This window comes from Quercus robur, chromosome 9 (assembly GCF_932294415.1).
Source record: "Quercus robur chromosome 9, dhQueRobu3.1, whole genome shotgun sequence".
NCBI classification, from domain to species: Eukaryota; Viridiplantae; Streptophyta; class Magnoliopsida; order Fagales; family Fagaceae; genus Quercus; species Quercus robur.
In genome coordinates this window covers 43474264-43493696 of record NC_065542.1, presented here as the reverse complement: position 1 = coordinate 43493696, position 19433 = coordinate 43474264, and the positions used below count along the sequence as shown (strand labels likewise).

Below are 19433 nucleotides of genomic sequence, written 5' to 3'. Positions count from 1 at the left end.
GGAGAAGTTATGGCAGCCCTTAGTCAGAAAATTGCTCTCCCTCAGTCAGTTGCATTGGCAGAAGCTCGGGCAGCCCATAGAGCAATCACTTTTGCTCAAGAAATGTCTTTCTTGCATATCCAGGTTGAAGGGGATTGTCTAGGGGTTATTCGTGCTTTGCAATCCCAGGGACAGTGCAAAACCTTGTATGGACACGTGATTGATGATGCTCGGAGATTAGGCTATGCTTTACATTCTTGTCAGTTTTTTCATGTTGGAAGGGGAGGAAATAAGTTAGCTCATGAATTAGCTAGAAGAGCAGTTTTATCTGCAGATACTGATGTATGGGTAGAAGATCTACCTGATGATTTGGACGCTGTGTTCCGATCTGATTTTTATTAATAAAATTTCCTTACTGTTTTCTCAAAAAAAAAAAAAAAATTAGTCCTTCCATTCGCTTTTGTAAGTTTTCTTATCTGTTCAAGAAATTAAGGGTCCCATAAGTTAGTGACTAAACTATTATACTAATCCAGTCCTAGTGATTTATGTGTAAAATAGTGGGGTGGAAGAGAAAATATATAAAATTGTAAGTAAAGAGTTCTCGCTTATAATTCTCTAACCTTCGGGGGCAATTGCAATGCGTTGACAAACGATATTGCAATTTGTAGATATCGAAAATAAATTTTTTATATGATTAAGAAAATTAAAAGAGTTTCCTAGTTTTTTTATTTATTTTTTAGAAACAGAGTTTCCTAGTTAAGTCCATAGCATTCTAAAGGTATTAACTGACCCTAGTTTGAAGATTAAAATCCTTAAGGATTCGAAGTACTCTTCTCTAGGGTTTGCGTAGTATTACAATAGTTTGCAAAACCTAGGTTCTAAGAATCCATGATCATGTGGTGTAACGATTCTTGAATTAAAAAAAATTTTTTTACTTGCTATAACTTTTGCTACCTAACAATTTGTACTTCAGTTAATAATAAGCATTTCAAGAAATGTTGGGTTAATTTTTTTTTGAGTAAACAGTAATACTTATTAAAATATACACGAAAATAGTAATACTAGTATTTTAAACTGGGTTTATAACACATTATATAACCAGAGTACAATTACAAAGTAATTTTAAATTATATGGACCCCTCTTATGCTTAAGGTATTAAAGAGGAGTTGTTGGGTTCCTAAAAAAAAAGTGGAGTTGTTGAATGCAATAGTAGATTTGAAATCTGATTTGAGACAATTGATAGAAAATTAGAGTAGATTAAATTAATCCTTTGACTTTAGTTAATTAGTATAGATTAATTTGATAAACCATTGATTGATTGATTTAAAAAGCAACTTGTTCATTTATTTTTATTAAATCTTTTTTAGTAGCAAGTTGTTCAAGATATATCTCGTATTAAGGTTCATTGTAGGAGCTAGGGATATGATATGCTTGCCCAAATTTTCAATGTTTTCTTTTAGTCAACAACTTCAACATGGAAGCTTTTTAATAAATGAGTTGTTTATGGCTGATGTTCACTTCACACCATGACATCTTTTTCTTCCTTACAGATCTGAGTTGTAAGTGATGGAGGATCTTCTTGTTTCAAGCTGGTGTAAGGATCGAGCTGTGCCAGAAATGTATATATTCCCACCGGAACAAAGACCAGGGAAGCTTATTGATGTTCCTGTAGGCAACAATATTCCAGTGGTTGATCTTGGGGTTCATGATCAGACTCAGATAATTCAACAAATTTTTGAAGCTAGCCAAGACTTTGGATTCTTTCAGGTTCCACCCACATCTTTTTTTCTTTGAGATAATGATTTATTCCTAGTGGATTCTTGGCATCAAACATGAACAACTTCTGACTACTTTTTCCTATCTATATATAACTGTGTTCTATCTATATGATGATTTGTTCCATCTGGTGGAGGCAGGGACCACCCAGTCCCTGGGTTCTCCAAAATTTTCCCCTTCCCCCATTATTTTATTATAATAAATGTTTAGATTAGTTCAAAATTTTATATATATCCCCTTCATTTTTAGAAAAAAAAGGGTCTCATTTTTTTGTGTGCTTACAATTCCTTTTTTGACTTTTTTATATATTATTTTTTATATCTAAAGATAAAAAAGGGACTAGTAACTAGTCAATGTGTTTACTACTTTTGACCCACTTAAATTATGTTATGCATAGTGTGGAACCATCTAAAATCTAAGTATTTAAAGGCTAAAGCATATATTTATTAAAAAAGAAAAGTAAAAAGAAAATCTATTTTGTATATATATTTTTTCTTTTTTAAAACAAACACTATTTTATTTTGCATTCAAAGGAATTGTATATATATATATATGTGTGTGTGTGTGGGTGTGTTTTAATTAGAAGAATATATGGTATGATTTTTATGGTTAAAAGTTTGGGACATCTTCTACTCTGTAATCCTTAACATTTATTATTTTAAAAAGTGGCATTTATTTTAAATTAATTGAATTGTGTACAATTTCTTTAAAACTATTGTTATACTCTAATATGTAATATTTTGAATAAAAAAAAAATCTTGAATTGAGTAAAATTTTAAAGAAAAATTATACGTAAATGCTGGAAAGAAAATATTTGTTTTTTTATTAAAGCATATTAAGTGTTTTAACCAATAAAACATATTAAGTATAAATGTTTTAACCAATAAATGTGTATATACATGTGTGTGTATATATATGTGTGTATTATTTTGTGAATTTAAAAATTATAAACATATTTAGATTGACCCTTGAAAACATTGTCTGGCTCAACTAAAAGGTGATCAACCATGGAGTCCCTAACCGCTTAATGGATGATGCCATGAGTGTTTTTGAGGAGTTTCATGCAATGTCTGCCAAGGACAAAACATTTGAATGCTCAAAGGACCCCAATAAGAGCTGCTCCGTCTACACAGGCAGTCAAAATTATGCAAAAGAAAAGTTCCACCTTTGGAGGGATGGATTGTTACACCTTTGTAATCCTCAAGAGAAATACATCCAATTTTGGCCTGAAAAACCAACTAGATATCGGTAAATCCTCATAGTCATAGACATGTAAACTTGTTCTATTATGCTATTGAACCGTTTTCATATGTAGAACATAAATGAACTACATCATGATGTTTCATGTAACCTTTTACAGAGAAATTGTTGGGACATATACAACTGTAGTAAGGAAGTTGGGGTTTAGAATTTTGGAGTTCATTTCCCAAGGCTTGGGAATCAGCCCTGGTCATTTTAGCAGTGGACTTGCTGAAAATCCGAGACTGTTAGTCAATCACTATCCACCATGCCCGGACCCAAGTTTAACCTTGGGACAGGGCAAACATAGAGACCCTAGCATCATCAATATTCTTCTTCAAAGTGAAGTATATGGGCTTCAAGTCTTCAAGGATGAGGAATGGATTGGTGTTAAACCTATTCCTTATGCTTTTGTGGTTAACATAGGTTATCCTTTGCAGGTACGCACATATATCTTCACAAGCTCTTAGTATATATAATGCACTTGCTTTGTTTTTGGGAAGGATATACTAGCTTATTTGTAATTGCAAGATGTTTAAATTGTGAAAATTAGTTTTTTTTTTTTTTTGGATACAAGATAGAATTTCTACTCTAGTCTAATCTAAGTGCATATGTGTGTGAAGTTCTCTCCTGGAGACTTGATCTTCGGCTTTTGCCCTCCACACCCCACAAACATTTATACTTGTGGAGTGACCACTGCACCAAGGGTGCGCGGTGATAATTTGTGAAAATTAGTTGATAATCCATTTGATTTGTGGTACTTCACCACATTGATTTTGAAATATGAAGGCATTAGGTAAATAATTGTTGGGTAATACATTATTGTGCAATAATCAATCTAAGTTATTTACACGACTATGGAAAGCTTTATTTGTATGCAGTCTTTTTAATTTGGGATATCATATAAATTGTAACAAATAGTACCATATATATATATATAGTCATAGAAAACCACCTTAAACTTCAGGTACCTACTACACTTTGCACTCCTAACTATAAAAACTTGTAATCACAACCCAATTGTAACAAACTTTGCAAATTGCATCCCATAGCCTGATTGACAATTAAAATTAATAATCATACCTGAATAAAAATAAAATTGCGCGAGTTACATGGACCATAAAAATTTAGTACATGAACCGACTATAAAGGCAAAACATAGAACTTATTTCTTTAGAGGGACAAAATGGGCTTCTGCCCTTTTCGGGCAAATTAATTAGCCTTTTGCCCTTCTTCCCAAACTAAATAGGGAAATGCCCCTCTTTTGAAATTTGACTTTTTCAAAATCGAGTTAAGCCCTATAGTGACGTTTTCAAGGACCTATAGTGACGTTTTTAAAAACCTATAGTAACGCTTTGTAACTTGCCTATAACTCGATTTCATGGATATCAAGTTATAAAACGTCACTATAGATTCTTAAAACGTCACTATTGATCCTTAAAAATGCCTATAACTCGATTTCATGGATATCAAGTTATAAAATATCACTATAGGTTCTTAAAACGTCACTATTGATCCTTAAAAACGTCACTATAGGGCTCCAATTTTTTTTTTTTTTTAACTCAATTTTGAGAAAGTCAAGTTTCAAAAGAGGGACATTTCCCTAATTAGTTTGGGAAGAAGGGAAAAAGGCTAATTAATTTTCCCGAAAAGGGCAAAAGCCCATTTTGTCCTTCTTTAAAGTCATGTAACATGCATGCTATCATTAATTTCAACATTCATTCAAGCGGGAAATTATTGTGTACTCCTAGAGTACCATAAATGTGTAGTCCCTTCTCTCATATGAATGGTGGGTCCCACTATGAATTTAATTAGTGGGACCCACTATTCATGTGAGAGGAGGGACGACGCATTTATGGTACTCCGAGAGTACCTAATAATTTTCCCATTCAAGATATGAGATGCAAATTATCAAGTTTGTTACCATTGGGGTGGTGAACGCAAGATTTCATAATTTAGGGTATTAAGTGTAAGTACCTCATAGTTTATGGTTTTTTTTTGTGATGAACTTTTTTGTTTTAAAAAATATTATTGTTTCTTAATTATTGCGCTTGAAATTGTGCTGCATTGAATTGTAGATTATCAGTAATGGAAAGTTGAAAGGTGCTGAACATCGAGTGGTGACAAATTCAAATTTAGCTCGGACAACTGCTTCCTTCTTTATTAGTCCATTAGATGAAACAATTATAGAACCAGCAAAAACTTTGGTTGATGCAAGCAATCCTGCGCTCTATAGGTCCTTGCTATACAAAAACTTTCTTATCAAATATGTAGCTGCCTCCGGCAACACTCAAGCATTAGAGGAGGCTTTAAGTAGTAGTATTGAATAGAGAGAGGGGGGGGGGGGGGGTTTGGATTAGAGGAGGCTTTAAGTAGTAGTACTGAATAGAGAGAGGGGGGGGGGGGGTGTTGGAGAGAAAACCTATTGTGCTTTATCAATCTATGACCATTTGTATCAACAGGAAAATCTTAATTGGATCATCATAATAAATGTCTTTGTCAACTCTTGCACCAATAAAATATGATTATTGTCATTGTCTTTTTTTTTTTTTTTTTAATAATATTTTTTACAGATTAAATTTTAGTGTCATGAACCTTCTTAAAAAAAAATAGTGTAGTGAACACCAATTGAATATGTAAAGTTGTGATTTTCAACTAGCCTTTGTTGGCTTTAATTCTGTGCCAAATTTGATTGTAATTTCTTCAATCATTTCCTTGTATTTATGTGGGTTTATTTGTAAGGGATGAGTGCGAGAGATTGGTGAAGAATCAAGCTTCAAAGATGAATCAGTGTAGTTCACGACTAGATCGCGAGAAGAGTAACCCGTGAAAGACCACGTGTGAAGCACATGATTGAAAGCTAAAGAGTCATGCTAGGTTGTCAAGTTTGTGAGTACTTTGCGAGAAGGGCCATCTTGCAGGGTACCTGCGAAACATTCTATTTGGCAAAAAGATAAAATGTTTTACCAATTTCTTTACCCACACTATAAATACTCTCATTATCCACGAATTGTAAGGAGTGCTGTAGGGTTGAATTTATTCAACCATCTAATTGGCTTTATTCCGTGCCAAATTTGCTTGTAATTCAGCATTTAGTAACCCTGTATTTAGGTGGGATTGCTGTAAGGGTAGTGAGTGAGATAGAGTGAAGATTGCTCAAGAGTGTGCAAGAAAACAGAGTGTCGCGGCTGGGACTCGCGGGTGGACTCGCGGGTGGACTCGCGGCTGCAAGCCGCCAGAAGCTGCACACGTGCCAAGCGTGCTGGAAGATGAACAGTCATGCTAGCTGGAGCACTACAGGACAAAACAGGACAACTGGCCATACGGTTAACTCGCGACTGGATCTCGCGACTTGGTCAAGCCGCGAGGTCAAGCCGCGAGCCACCCCTGTTTTGGAAAAACCTGACGTTTCACATTCCTCTTCACTCCAGTATAAATACCCTTTTAACCCACGATTGAAAGAGAGCTTCCAGAGAGAATTTTGAGAGAGAAACCCTAAAGAAAAACAAGATTGTTTCATACACAATCCCTACCTTAGAGTCTCATCAAAATCCCTCACTCTCTTCCTCTCCATTGTTAAATCCTTGAGAGGCATTATACCAAACTTGGTTCTCACCATTATCATCTCTGTGAGACAGTCGTTTGGAGTTCTGGGAAGCAGTTAGGAAGGAGCCAATCTTCATTGGTTGATGCTACGGTGTAGTAGCGGAATCCGGGAAGCTAGAAAAGAAAAAGGTTCGGCGCAACCTCGTTGGAGCAAGAAGCTTGGAGGGCTTAGGTGCACTGGGTAGATTAGGCTTGGAGGGTCTATTGCTGTCCTTGTATCCCAACTGTATTTTCTAGTGGATTGATTACCGCTTGGAGGGTGGCGGAGAGGTTTTTCGCCGAGGTCTTCGGTTTCCTCTTCGATAACACATCGGGTGTTATCTTTGTGTTTGCATCTTCCTTCCTCTCTATCTCTGCCTTTACATTATCTGCTGTGGTTTATTTTGTTATGGCTTAGATAGTTGTTTAACCAATTTCATATTATAGCATATGTTAAGTTTCCGCACACTTGTTGTTTGACATATTGCTTGTGTTGGTTAAGTTGGTTTTTTGGGGGTCTAAACGTTCAAAAGTGTTTTTGTACACGTTTTTGAACTTTCAATTGGTATCAGAGCAGGTACACTGCTGTTTGGTTTCATTACCATTTGTGTGATCCTTGACTCCCTTTTGAGATGGATAGGTCTCAATCCCTTAATGCACCTCCATATTTTGATGGAAGTAATTATGCGTTTTGGAAGGTTCGTATGAGAGCCTTTTTGTGTTCTATTGATGAATCCGTGTGGGATGCTGTTGAGATAGGTTGGACCAAACCTGAGGCAGCCAAATCCACATGGGATAAGGCAGCACTTGCTGCATCTAATGCTAACAGTAAAGCACTAAATGCTATTTTCTGTGGTGTGTCTCCAGATGAATTTCACAGGATTTCTCACATTACCATTGCCAAAGAAGCATGGGAGATTCTGGAAACCACTTATGAAGGCACGAAGAAAGTGAAAGATACCAAGTTACAAATGCTGACCACTCGGTTTGAGGAGCTCAAGATGAGTGAGGATGAGTCTTTCGACTCTTTCTATGGGAAGCTAAATGAGGTGGTTGTCAGTAAGTTTAACTTGGGGGAGAAAACGGAGGACTCAAAGATTGTAAGGAAGATCCTTCGATCATTGCCGGAAAGTTTTCGTGCTAAAGTGACTGCCATTGAAGAGAGCAAGGATCTTGACGACATTAAAGTACAGGAGCTGGTTGGTTCTCTGCAGACTTATGAGATGTCGCTGCCAAATCAACGGAAGAGTAAATCCCTTGCTCTAAAGACCATTAATGAGAAGGTGGAAGATCAAGACTCATCGGGAGATGATGTGGTTGACAAAGATGTAGCCTATCTTGTTAAAAATTTCAGAAAGTTTTTGAAATTCAAAAACAATGGAAAATTTGATGATAAGAGAAAATTCCAAAATTCTGGTTCTGGAAGGGAGAAGAGGGATTTCAAAAGGAAAGATGGAAAAGAATCCCAATCCACACAAGGAGTCACTTGTTTTGAATGCAACGGGCATGGACACTTTAAGAAGGAATGTCCGAATTATTTGAAATCGAAAGGCAAAGTGTATGCCACGACCTTGAGTGACTTAGACTCTTCTGACTCAGAATCTGAAGAGAGCTGTGATGGAGAGGGGAACTATTCAGCTTTCATGACTATTGCTCATGTTGAGTCTTCGGATGAGTTGAATTTGCTTGTTCAAGACCTTGGAGAACATAGTGATGATGACTCACTAGGAATTGTTGAAGAATCAGAAGCTGAAGAAGAAGAAAGCACAGCAACTCTTCAAGAAAATTACAACTCACTCTTGGAGAAGTCGGGTGAATACACAAGGGTAGCCAAGGCTGCTGTAAGAAAAATGAAAAAGGCTGAGGAGGACTACAAAAGTCTCCTAATCCGGTATAGGGAGGCCAAATGCGAGATTGAAACACTGAATGGTGAGCTGTCCGAAGCTTACACTAAAGTGAGATTTCTTGAGAATGAGGTTGTTCAAGCAAATGCAAAAATAGAGAGGGTCACCACCAAGAAGCTAGATGATGTTATATCATCTCAAAAGAGCTTTTCAGACAAATCCGGACTGGGATATACCGGAGGAAGTAGTTCATCTGGAAATGTCACCAAAGAAGTGAAGTTTGTAAAGGCCAAAGATCCAGTTGTAACTGACCGTACTGGTGTGAAGCTCGAGGTGGAGGAGAAAAAGAATGTGGTGGACCAACGGATGCTGAATCATCGTAATCAGTATGCGGGCAGGTCTGAATCTCGTGCCAAGTCACGTCCACAACCACAAAGAGGTCCTAGAGGAATGTATGTGTGCCATTATTGCGGACTTCAAGGGCACACTTGACCAAATTGCCAAAAGCTGAGAGCAAAGAACAGTGCAACTCCTCAAAGGTCAGGAGGACCAAGAATTGATAGGAGAACTTGGGCAGGTGATCAACCTAGAGAGCAAAATGGAGATCCCGGAATGATGAACGTGATGAAGATGATTGGTGCATTCACCAACTGCTTGGAAAGCTTCTCACGAAGGTTTGAAAGCCCTAACTCCCGTACCCAATCCTTTAAGGAAATCACCCCAAACGCAAGTGACGTGTGGGTGAAAAGGGGTACTCATGCATAAGCATTACAACATGTCCATGCATTAATACTTCCTATGCTTTGTGACTATGTTTGTTTGGTATGCCTGTTGTTGTTGTTTTTGGTTGTTTGCTTGTCTTCTTGTGAATATTTATTAATTTTGTTCTATCAATCTTTTTGTTTCATGTGTCAAAAATCCAAAAAATCACATAAAAATTAGAAAATCAAAAAGCTTGATTGACTTTGTTGAGTTTTGTCTCAAAACTTGTTTTGCCTTGTACCTTTGTGCTAATGGCTTTGTGCATTTTCGAGCATTGCTTGTTTTCATGCACTCATATCACTGTGGGAAAAATCTTGAAATCTATGTGATTGTTGTAAATAGATCTTCAAACTTGTCATGAATGATTAGTGAATGGTTATGTTGATCTTGAGACATGCATAGACTTGTGTCTATATATCTTCCCACTTTTTATTTTTGTTTTTGCTAAAAAGAGCTCACCAAATGTAAATCTCAAAATGAAAAGAGATATTGAGCTGCAAAAGCCTGTCGCACATTCTAGTATTTGACTAGGAAAAAGGGTAAGCGACCTTATATTAAAAGTGAAATTTCATTCAAAAAGGCCAAAGGCCTGTTCTTCAAAGAGAAATGTTATATATCCCTCTCACAATGAGAGATGATTGCCTCAAAAGATCAAAAAGATCAAGTGTTATGATTGTTAGTGGAGTCAAATGAAAAGCTCCAAGTTATGTTATCAAGTTGTGTGGGAGGTCATATATACATATTTCTATAATTGAGATGGGTCACATGATCTAGTGCTAATTGTGTATGCCTTGGTTGAATTGATCATTGAAGCTTCACATTAGACAAAGGACTATCTCATTGTTGATATCCACACACAACACACAAGTTTATGTTCAATAAATGCCATATTCATTTGTGTGATTGTACTTGATAAAATGTGTTTTTCACATGCTCAATCTTTGTTAATTCAAGCACAAAAAGATTTTTGAGTGTTTTAGGTGTTTTTGGAAAGTATTTTGTTTGAAAAATCTGAAAATTTCAAAAATACATTTTTGCCCTGTTTTGGCGGCTCAGTCGCGGGTATGTCAAGTCGCGAGCCTCAGTCGCATCTTCGCTGGTCATTTTTGGCGACTTGTTCGCGAGTGGAAGGTCCAGTCGCGAGGTTCACTCAGAGATTTTCGCGGCTCAGCTCGCGACTCACTCGCGGGTAGACCTTCCAGTCGCGAAAAACACTTAGAAAAATTTTTCAAAATTTTGTTCTTGAGTGCTTTGGCGGCTTGAGCTGGCGACTATGTGGCGACTTAATCCAGTCGCGAAAATCGCGTGTTTTGCAGAAACAGGAGCAGTTTTTAAACTTTTTCAGTTTTTCCCTCGAACTTTTGTAACTGTTCATCTTCTCTTTAAACTGTTCTTCCTCCCAAACACTTCGTGAATCCATTTTTCAAACCCCTTTGGTGCTTCGCTTCCTATCCAAATCATCAAGAAAAGGTATGGGTTTTTGCTTTCTCAATCTCAGTTTCTTTTTCCTGCATATTTCTGTTACTGTTTGGACTGGTATTGTGTTCGTTATTCTTATCTCTGTGTGTAATGGGTATGGAGTGTCTTGTTTGATATTGTTCTCACCAGTTTTCATGCTGAGCAATCAATGTGTATTTCATTGTTCTGATTTTTTTTGCCTATTATTGAATCTGAGAATCTTTTCTGAAATGGGTTTGGTGTCTATTTGACTTACTCATTACACTTGCCTGAATATTGATGTTGGTGTTTGGTTTTGGTCACTGAGTGGTTATGTTACAGTAATGTATGTCTCTCATCCACGTGCTTCAGTGTGGATGTTTGGTTTATTCATGACTGAAATATTTTCCCCATGTTCTTGCCTCTGATGGAGTGATTTATGTTATCTGCTCTAAATGTTCAAATGCTGTGTCTTATTGCATATCATGGTCATGTTAACCTGTCTCAATGACAGTTTTGTCTGTTGTGCCGTCTATCTTTGTCTTGGTGCACTTTCACCAAGGTTGATACACGTATTAGTTTGTGCTTCTGTGTATTGTTGAAAGTTTTGGTTGGGTCTGCATTATCTTCAGTTTGTGTTTATATATTGAAATATTGTTTACACTGAATCCTGTTGACAATCTTTTTGTGGGGTATTGTTGCTTGGTTCTTTTCTGTTGGCCTTGTTCTCTTGCAGATGTCTCGTCGATCTTCCAGGGGCAAAGACATTGTTGCTGACGAACCAGCAACACCAGTTGCTAAAAGGACTCGTCTATCATCTCAGGCATCTCAAGATCCCAATGAGGACAGATTCAGAATTCCCCTTAACTCACACGCCTACTCAAATCTTTGAGAAACGAGATTGGGCAAACTTGTTCGGAAACTTTGATGATCCAATGGATGAGCTGGTCAAAGAATGCTTCTCCAATGCAACTGATCTTGGACCTAACCTCATTTTCTGGGTCAGAGGAACAGAGTTTTGTGTTACCCCAGACTCCATCGCAGATCTTCTCGGCATCACCAGACCTCAGAATGTGAATTTGACTCCCTATGATGAACGAAATCCTGAGGTTGGAGAAATTTTACAAATCCTAGGACACGATCATGAGGTATCCAGTGCAGGAACTTCCATCAGCACCGCAAAGTTTGCACCTAAGCTGACCACACTGAAGTTGATCATGTTCACCAATCTCTACCCACTGTCCAACACTACATTCATCAATCTTGGGAGAGCTATATTTCTGTGTGACCTCATTACAGGAGCCCCCATTGATATATGTGCTCACATCTACTACAACTTGAGGAAGACCGCGTGTCGATCTACAGCTCGAGGAATCATTCCATTTTGCAGTCTCGTCATGAAACTCATTCTTAGTGCTGGCATTATTCCTCCTGCAGATGGTAAAATGTTGACTCGTCAACGTCCCATTTCCTTGTTCACTCTTCAAGCGAGCAGAAGTCACTCCTCTAAATCACCAAGAAGTGTTCACATCTCTTCGTTTATTCCATCTGCCCCTGACTCAGAGACACCTGCACATACCACATCTGCATCACGTGCTGTTCCTGAAGCTTCACCGACTGGTATTCCGCAAGCACAAACTGCTCCTCATACTGACAGAGTTGGCAGTGTACTTGAGCATATTCAGAAACGCGTTGATGAGCTTGTGGCACTCCTCTACTCCACAAACAACCATGTCCAAATGCGCCTCGAAACTATGGAGAATCAGCTAGATGAGATTCAACGAAAGTTGGACGAGAGTCTTTAGCTATTCGTGACAAAAAGGGGGAGAGCATTCAGTAAGGGGGAGAAAAGTTCAAAGGGAAGTGTGCATAGTGATAGGGGGAGAACACACATACTTCTGTCATACTTTTGTTTTTAGTCTTATCTTCTAAACTTATGGTTTTTATGGTTTTGATACACTGTGTTTTGGTGTATAACTGTTTCTAACTCTTTTCATATACTCTTGGTTTAAACTTTAATATATGTTTGATGATGTTATTCAGGAAGTTGTTGGTTTGTACCCATATGCTTATGTAAGCTTTTAGGGTTTATGGTTTATGCATAGTTTGTAGGCTTTATGGTTTGTACCTTGCTTAAGTGCAGCCTTTATACTATGTTTGAAATCAGTACTTTAATCTTAATGTTATGCATTTTGGTTTATGTACTGTCACTCTTGTGCCCTTGTAGGATTGTTCCTAGATGCATATGCCATGTGTGCTATGCATTGGTTGAGTGTTGAGCATACAAGTGTCTTGCCTTGTGCTTGTTAACTTGTATGTCCTTGTGTTCATTCCAAGTGTGAATGAGCACTGTGATCACTACCTTGTGGTGTTCACTTGGTTGATCAAGCCATGGTTTGTTTATTAACTCCATCTTTGCTTGATCTCATATTGCCTGTTTCATATGCATTTATAATTTTCTGCTTACAATGATCATGGTGTATTGTTGTGTTTCAGGAGTTTATGTTCATATGATTCAAGTGCTTCACAGCTTCTAGAGTTAGGTGTGAGTGAGTTTTGTTCAACTGTTCCCAACTCACATGTTAAGTCTAGAGTCTGTTTTAGGGTTTTGTCACGGAATAGCCAAAGGGGGAGATTGTAAGGTTGAATTTATTCAACCATCTAATTGGCTTTATTCCGTGCCAAATTTGCTTGTAATTCAGCATTTAGTAACCCTGTATTTAGGTGGGATTGCTGTAAGGGTAGTGAGTGAGATAGAGTGAAGATTGCTCAAGAGTGTATAAGAAAACAGAGTGTCGTGGCTGGGACTCGCGGGTGGACTCGCGGCTGCAAGCCGCCAGAAGCTACACACGTGCCAAGCGTGCTGGAAGATGAACAGTCATGCTAGCTGGAGCACTACAGGACAAAACAGGACAACTGGCCATACGGTTAACTTGCGACTGGATCTCGCGACTTGGTCAAGCCGCGAGGTCAAGCCGTGAGCCACCCCTGTTTTGGAAAAACCTGACGTTTCACATTCCTCTTCACTCCAGTATAAATACCCTTTTAACCCACGATTGAAAGAGAGCTTCCAGAGAGAATTTTGAGAGAGAAACCCTAAAGAAAAACAAGATTGTTTCATACACAATCCCTACCTTAGAGTCTCATCAAAATCCCTCACTCTCTTCCTCTCCATTGTTAAATCCTTGAGAGGCATTATACCAAACCTGGTTCTCACCATTATCATCTCTGTGAGACAGTCGTTTGGAGTTCTGGGAAGCAGTTAGGAAGGAGCCAATCTTCATTGGTTGATGCTACGGTGTAGTAGCGGAATCCGGGAAGCTAGAAAAGAAAAAGGTTCGGCGCAACCTTGTTGGAGCAAGAAGCTTGGAGGGCTTAGGTGCACTGGGTAGATTAGGCTTGGAGGGTCTATTGCTGTCCTTGTATCCCAACTGTATTTTCTATTGGATTGATTACCGCTTGGAGGGCGGCGGAGAGGTTTTTCGCCGAGGTCTTCGGTTTCCTCTTCGATAACACATCGGGTGTTATCTTTGTGTTTGCATCTTCCTTCCTCTCTGTCTCTGCCTTTACATTATCTGCTGTGGTTTATTTTGTTATGGCTTAGATAGTTGTTTAACCAATTTCATATTATAGCATATATTAAGTTTCCGCACACTTGTTGTTTGACATATTGCTTGTGTTGGTTAAGTTGGTTTTTTGGGGGTCTAAACGTTCAAAAGTGTTTTTGTACACGTTTTTGAACTTTCAAGTGCTTTTTAGATAAAAAAACCCTAACAAATACACTTGAGAGTTAGAGATTGTTATACCCACAATCATTTACACATTTCCTCTTGGTTTCCTCTACTCCTACCTCTCCATCTCTACATCCTTGAGAGGTTCTTAGTCCAAACACTTACTACACCCAATTTGAGTATTAAGTGAGTTTTTGGTGCTGTTGAGAAGCATTGGAAGGAGCCATTTAGTGGTGGATGCAATCGGGTTGAATTGCGGGATCCGAAAAGCTAGTGAAGACAAGACTTCGAGAAGTCCATTGGTTACAGGAGCTTGGAGGGCTTAAGTACATAGGGGTAGACTAGGCTTGGAAGGTCTTTTATTATTCGAGTACTTTAACTTTATTTACTAGTGGATCGATTTTGACTTGGAGGGTCGCAAAGAGGTTTTTTGCCAAGTTCTTCGGTTTCCTCTTCGATAACACGACTTGGTGTTATCTTGGGTTTGCATCTCTCTTCCCTACTCTTTAAGCTTTCATTTTATTATTCATTGCGGATGGACATGGCTTAGAGTAGTATTATCGGTTCATTGCACATATTTACTTTTATTCTGCACTTTGTTAAGTTAGAGTGAAAGCAACCTAGCCGTAATTTTTTAGTTGGTATTTAAACAAGCTCTAGAGTTTTCACATTAATTTGAGCTTTTAGAATATAAGATTATGAATGTGGTTTCAGTTAGCTCAACTGATAAAATTTCTAATGGTTGAATAGGAGATCTAGGGTTCAATTCCTATCTACACCAAAAATCGATTGATTTCTTGGTTTGATGATAAAGAGTTATTATTAGAAGTGGACTCATAAGTTGAAACTCTCAAAAAAAGGAAAAAAAAAGAAGATTATGAATGCAATGTAATAAATTATGGATTGACAAACTAAATAAAGACATAATTGATTTAGCAAACTAAATAAAGATAATGGTCATATATATTGTGAGATATAGCTCTCATGTTGAAAAACATATGTGCGCAACAAAATGAATTATCACCCAAAACCTAGGTGAGATACTACATTTGGTTGCATGGATAGAAAGATCGGAGGTGCCTAGAGAACGTAGTTATGCAACTTCTGCTTTGGGGACACAATTGGTTGGTGTTAAGCATAAAAGCGAGGTGAATGAGCACTGCATAGCTACATGCACAACATAGCTCAAATAGTAAAATTTCTTTAATAAAATCTTTGGAGGATAAGCTTCTTGAATACTCGCTTGGAGGAAGTACATAACATAAAATGCAATATACCACGAAGGGTGTGATTAGTAGAGCATGAAAAAGATGTGTACACAGTTTACCCCGTTCAGACATTGATGTTGATCTATGAAAGCATAGATGGTAATCAACATAAGGGCATAAGGCAATACTGCGGGGACCAAAGTATATGCTAATTGTAGCTAACACCATTAGTTATGGTGTGATCAAGTGGAAGAAGTTAGTGTATAAAAGTGATGGGTGATTACACCATAATATGGAGCACTCTCATTTATGCAATAACCCCCATTTGGTGGATGATGTTGCTTCACCAACATTTCAATAGAAATTATATTTAACATTAAGTTAGTTACCCGTTCGTCCTGAATTGTTTGTCTTGTATTCCATTTTGGAATGTCCTAAAATATTGTCTTGTTTATAAAATTAGAATCCTATAGTTTACTAATTTTCCTATTATGCTCTTATTTATTTTTGGGAGCATTTAAAAAGAAAGAAAAAAAAATCTCAACATACGCATTGTAGTAACGGGGAGTAATTTTTTAGATTTCATTTAAATGATAAGATTGAATTTGAAAGCGAGACAATAGTGTTAATATTGTATTATGAGTATATATTTTTAGGTATGATTTGATTTGATTTTTTGAAAAGAATACCCAATAACCCAACACTAACTGTGAAAACCCTTCTAATCAAGTCTTAGTTTGTAAATAAATTAAAAAAAAAAATCCAAAATAGGTTTATTCCAACCGGTAACTATGTATTTTAAAATTTTGATAACTACTTAAAAAAAAAAATTTAAAAATGGAAAATTTTTATGACTTTGTTTAAGGGTAATTTTGAAAAGATGAAACTATAAATGATATCTCCTTGAAAAATTGATTTTTTTAAACAGGACATTAGTAGATTAATCTCTCTATCTCTCTATTATTGTGTTGGTAATTTCCATCCTAACGGGATTACCATCCACACCATTAGAACCAACATTTCCAAACCCCTTAAACCGAAGGGTAAATCTTAGATCTCTCTCTCTCTCTTTGTTCCTTTCTTTCTTTCATTTCCTTAGGAGACAGAGTCCACTGCAATCAAAGAGAACTGGTAATGAAATGAATACCAAATATGTATATCATGAACCATGGCCATCCAATGCACCCATTCCAAGGCCCTTGTCATTTTTGGAAACCAATTGTTCAATTTTGAGCAGTTTCTAAGTGAGATTCACAATTTTTAACAACCCATATCATTTCTTTCATCAAGGAATCGAATCACAACTCTTTTACAAATTAAAACAAAAGCAGGACATATAATTTTAGATATATATATATATATATATATATATTTCTAAAATTATATGTCCTGCTTTTGTTTTAATTTGTAAAAGAGTTGTGATTCGTGTGTATTGTGGTAGTGGTTTGTTTTGTTTTGGTTTTTTTTTTCTTTTGTCTTCCGATTTGAGTTTTTTTTTTAATAAATATTTTTTTATTTTTTATTATATAATTATTTTTAATAATTCGATAGTTATAAATTATAATGGGGGAGGGGGAGATTTGAGCTCCGGATGTCTCTCTTAAAAATACCAGAAATTGCTCATTAGTTGAGCTACAAAGACTCTTTGCTATTTGAGTTTGTTTTGAGTTAGGGAGAAATTAAAGAGTAAATGGTATTTTGGTCTTATTTGAAAAAAAAAAAATTAAAATTGTCAAATTTCTTTTTTCTCCCTATAAAAAATTTGGACAACATTCAGCTCCAAATTAACAAGTATAGGAGTTATCTCATTCAATATACTATGTGGTGATTTATATTTTATAGTACTATTCATATGTATTATTTGAATAAGTCACATGACTCATTAAAAAAGTCATTTGACTAAAACTATATATGTATGCTTTCTTATAATCTGGTTTGAAATTAAACCTTTTCCCTAAAACTTGGAATCATAGTTAGTAAAATATGGTACATGTTTAATACAGTAAATATATGGACAGGTATAATTTGGCATATTTTAAAAAATTATTGTGGGGGCCAATTATTTAGAAGGTACTATTAAAACTGTATGAATTAGGCCTATGACCCAATCTAAGGATGTCAACCAATCCGAGGATGGTCAAATAAGGTTATAATGGGAATGGTATAAGAAGAAGAAACAAAGATTGTATGTGATAGTCCAAAATACGTCTGAGGATAAAAGTCATCTCGGAAACGGAGATCCGAGGTCGGTAAGAATGTCTTATCATCCCAAACATCCTTCAAGGTTGCATCACAACTAAGAGTCAGACATTGGATAAGGGATGAGCAAAGGGAGGCAACAAATATCTTCAAAAGCTACTACCTCCACATTAAATGCCTCTCAACTAACTCTCTAGCTGCATTAATATGGAGGTGATACCTGAACAGTGGTCAAGCAGCCTTATAGTTACTAATTAATGGTTCTGGGAGGTGTTGGATGGGACAAGAAGGAGTTCCTAGAATCTAACCTACACGTGTATGGTAGGGATGATACTAAGATTGTAGTATATAGCATGGGAAGGTGGCCTAAAGGAGGAGGATCAGAAAAAATCAAGAAATCTTTGTAATAATACTGTGAACTCTTGTAACTTTGTTCATCAACAAGACATTATAACATAAGCTCCTCAGGCCGTGCCGATGACAGATTTTCTTATTTTACTTATGTTTAATGATCTTAATTCAGCAACTTTTATTGTCTTTCTTCTGGAGTAGAACTAGTTCTTTCACCCACGCTCTCTAAATTCATTGTTTGGGCTTGTTGGGCAAAAACCCAATCATATACTGGGTCCAATCCAAATTCAGTCCTTACAATTGGCGTTGTCTGTGGGAAGGACTTGATCTATTCTGAAAGAGATTCGGGTACAACGTTTGAGATGAAAGAAGTAGGTCCACACCAGGCAGTGACAGGACCACACTAGGTGGATGCTAATATACACCGAGTAGAATCAAGGGGTTCTCAACATAGCAATCCACCTAGGAGCCTCGAACAGAGAGGAGATCATGAGGGAAGTGTGCACATAGCTCATACTAGTAAAAGCCAGTCTTGAGGGAAGAGCTGTGTTTCCCATGCAAAGAATGACAGGGACATGCAACGTGAAGTCGATAAATTGAAGAGGGAATTGCGCCACGCACGGTGAAGACATTCATCGCCTAACTCCAAGTTATCCTCTGAGGAGACAGATGGTGCTAGTTATAGACGGAGATCTAGAACTCCGCACAGCAAGACTTTCTCCTATGACGAGGAGTATCACCATAGACGTAGATATAAGAGCCCGTCTCGCAGAGGCCTAGGGAATGATGCCATGAACAAGGCGTTGAGTTAGGTTTCTAAGTCACCCTTCACGCGAAATATAGAAGGTGCGAGTCTTCCTCGACGATTCCATCAGCTTACGTTCACCATTTATAATGGTCGAACAGATCCAGTGGAACATGTCAGTCATTTCAATCAAAGGATGGCTGTTCATTCTAAAGATGAGGCTTTGATGTGTAAGGTCTTTCCATCTAACTTGGGCCCAGCGGTGATGAGGTGGTTCAATGGTTTAAGGGCGAATTCTATTGATTCCCTTAAGAAACTCACCTAGGCCTTTGGTGCTCGCTTTATCACTTGTAGCAGGGTTCCTCGGCCTTTGGGATCCTTCTTATCTATGTCCATGTGGGAGGGGGAAACTCTGAAAGCCTACTCAGATAGATACTGGGAGATGTTTAATGAAATAGACGGAGACTATGACGACGTGGCCATTAGTACTTTCAAGGCTGGCCACCTAACTGAGCATGACTTGAGGAAATCTCTGACTGGTAAGCCTGTTACCAATGTGCGCCAACTTATGGATCG

The 19433-nt window shown here is 37.3% G+C and overlaps 1 protein-coding gene across 1 annotated transcript; it reads left to right on the top strand.

The window, feature by feature from the left end:
* Positions 1-1367: 1367 nt before the first annotated feature.
* On the top strand, positions 1368-5344 carry LOC126698545 (hyoscyamine 6-dioxygenase-like). The gene is made up of 4 exons (XM_050395853.1): positions 1368-1747; positions 2754-3004; positions 3117-3435; positions 5074-5344. The coding sequence occupies exons 1-4, from the start codon at positions 1547-1549 to the stop codon at positions 5323-5325; spliced, it is 1023 nt and encodes a 340-aa protein (XP_050251810.1). The 5' UTR covers positions 1368-1546; the 3' UTR covers positions 5326-5344.
* The last annotated feature ends 14089 nt before the right edge of the window (positions 5345-19433 follow it).

What these genes read in the sequence shown, in the direction of transcription:
- LOC126698545 (XM_050395853.1), top strand. Translation starts at nt 1,547, where the DNA reads ATGGAGGATCTTCTTGTTTCAAGCTGGTGTAAGGATCGAGCTGTGCCA. An exon ending in AAGACTTTGGATTCTTTCAG is followed by an intron (nt 1,748 to 2,753) that starts GTTCCACCCACA and finishes CTCAACTAAAAG; the next exon opens with GTGATCAACCATGGAGTCCC. An exon ending in ACATAGGTTATCCTTTGCAG is followed by an intron (nt 3,436 to 5,073) that starts GTACGCACATAT and finishes ATTGAATTGTAG; the next exon opens with ATTATCAGTAATGGAAAGTT.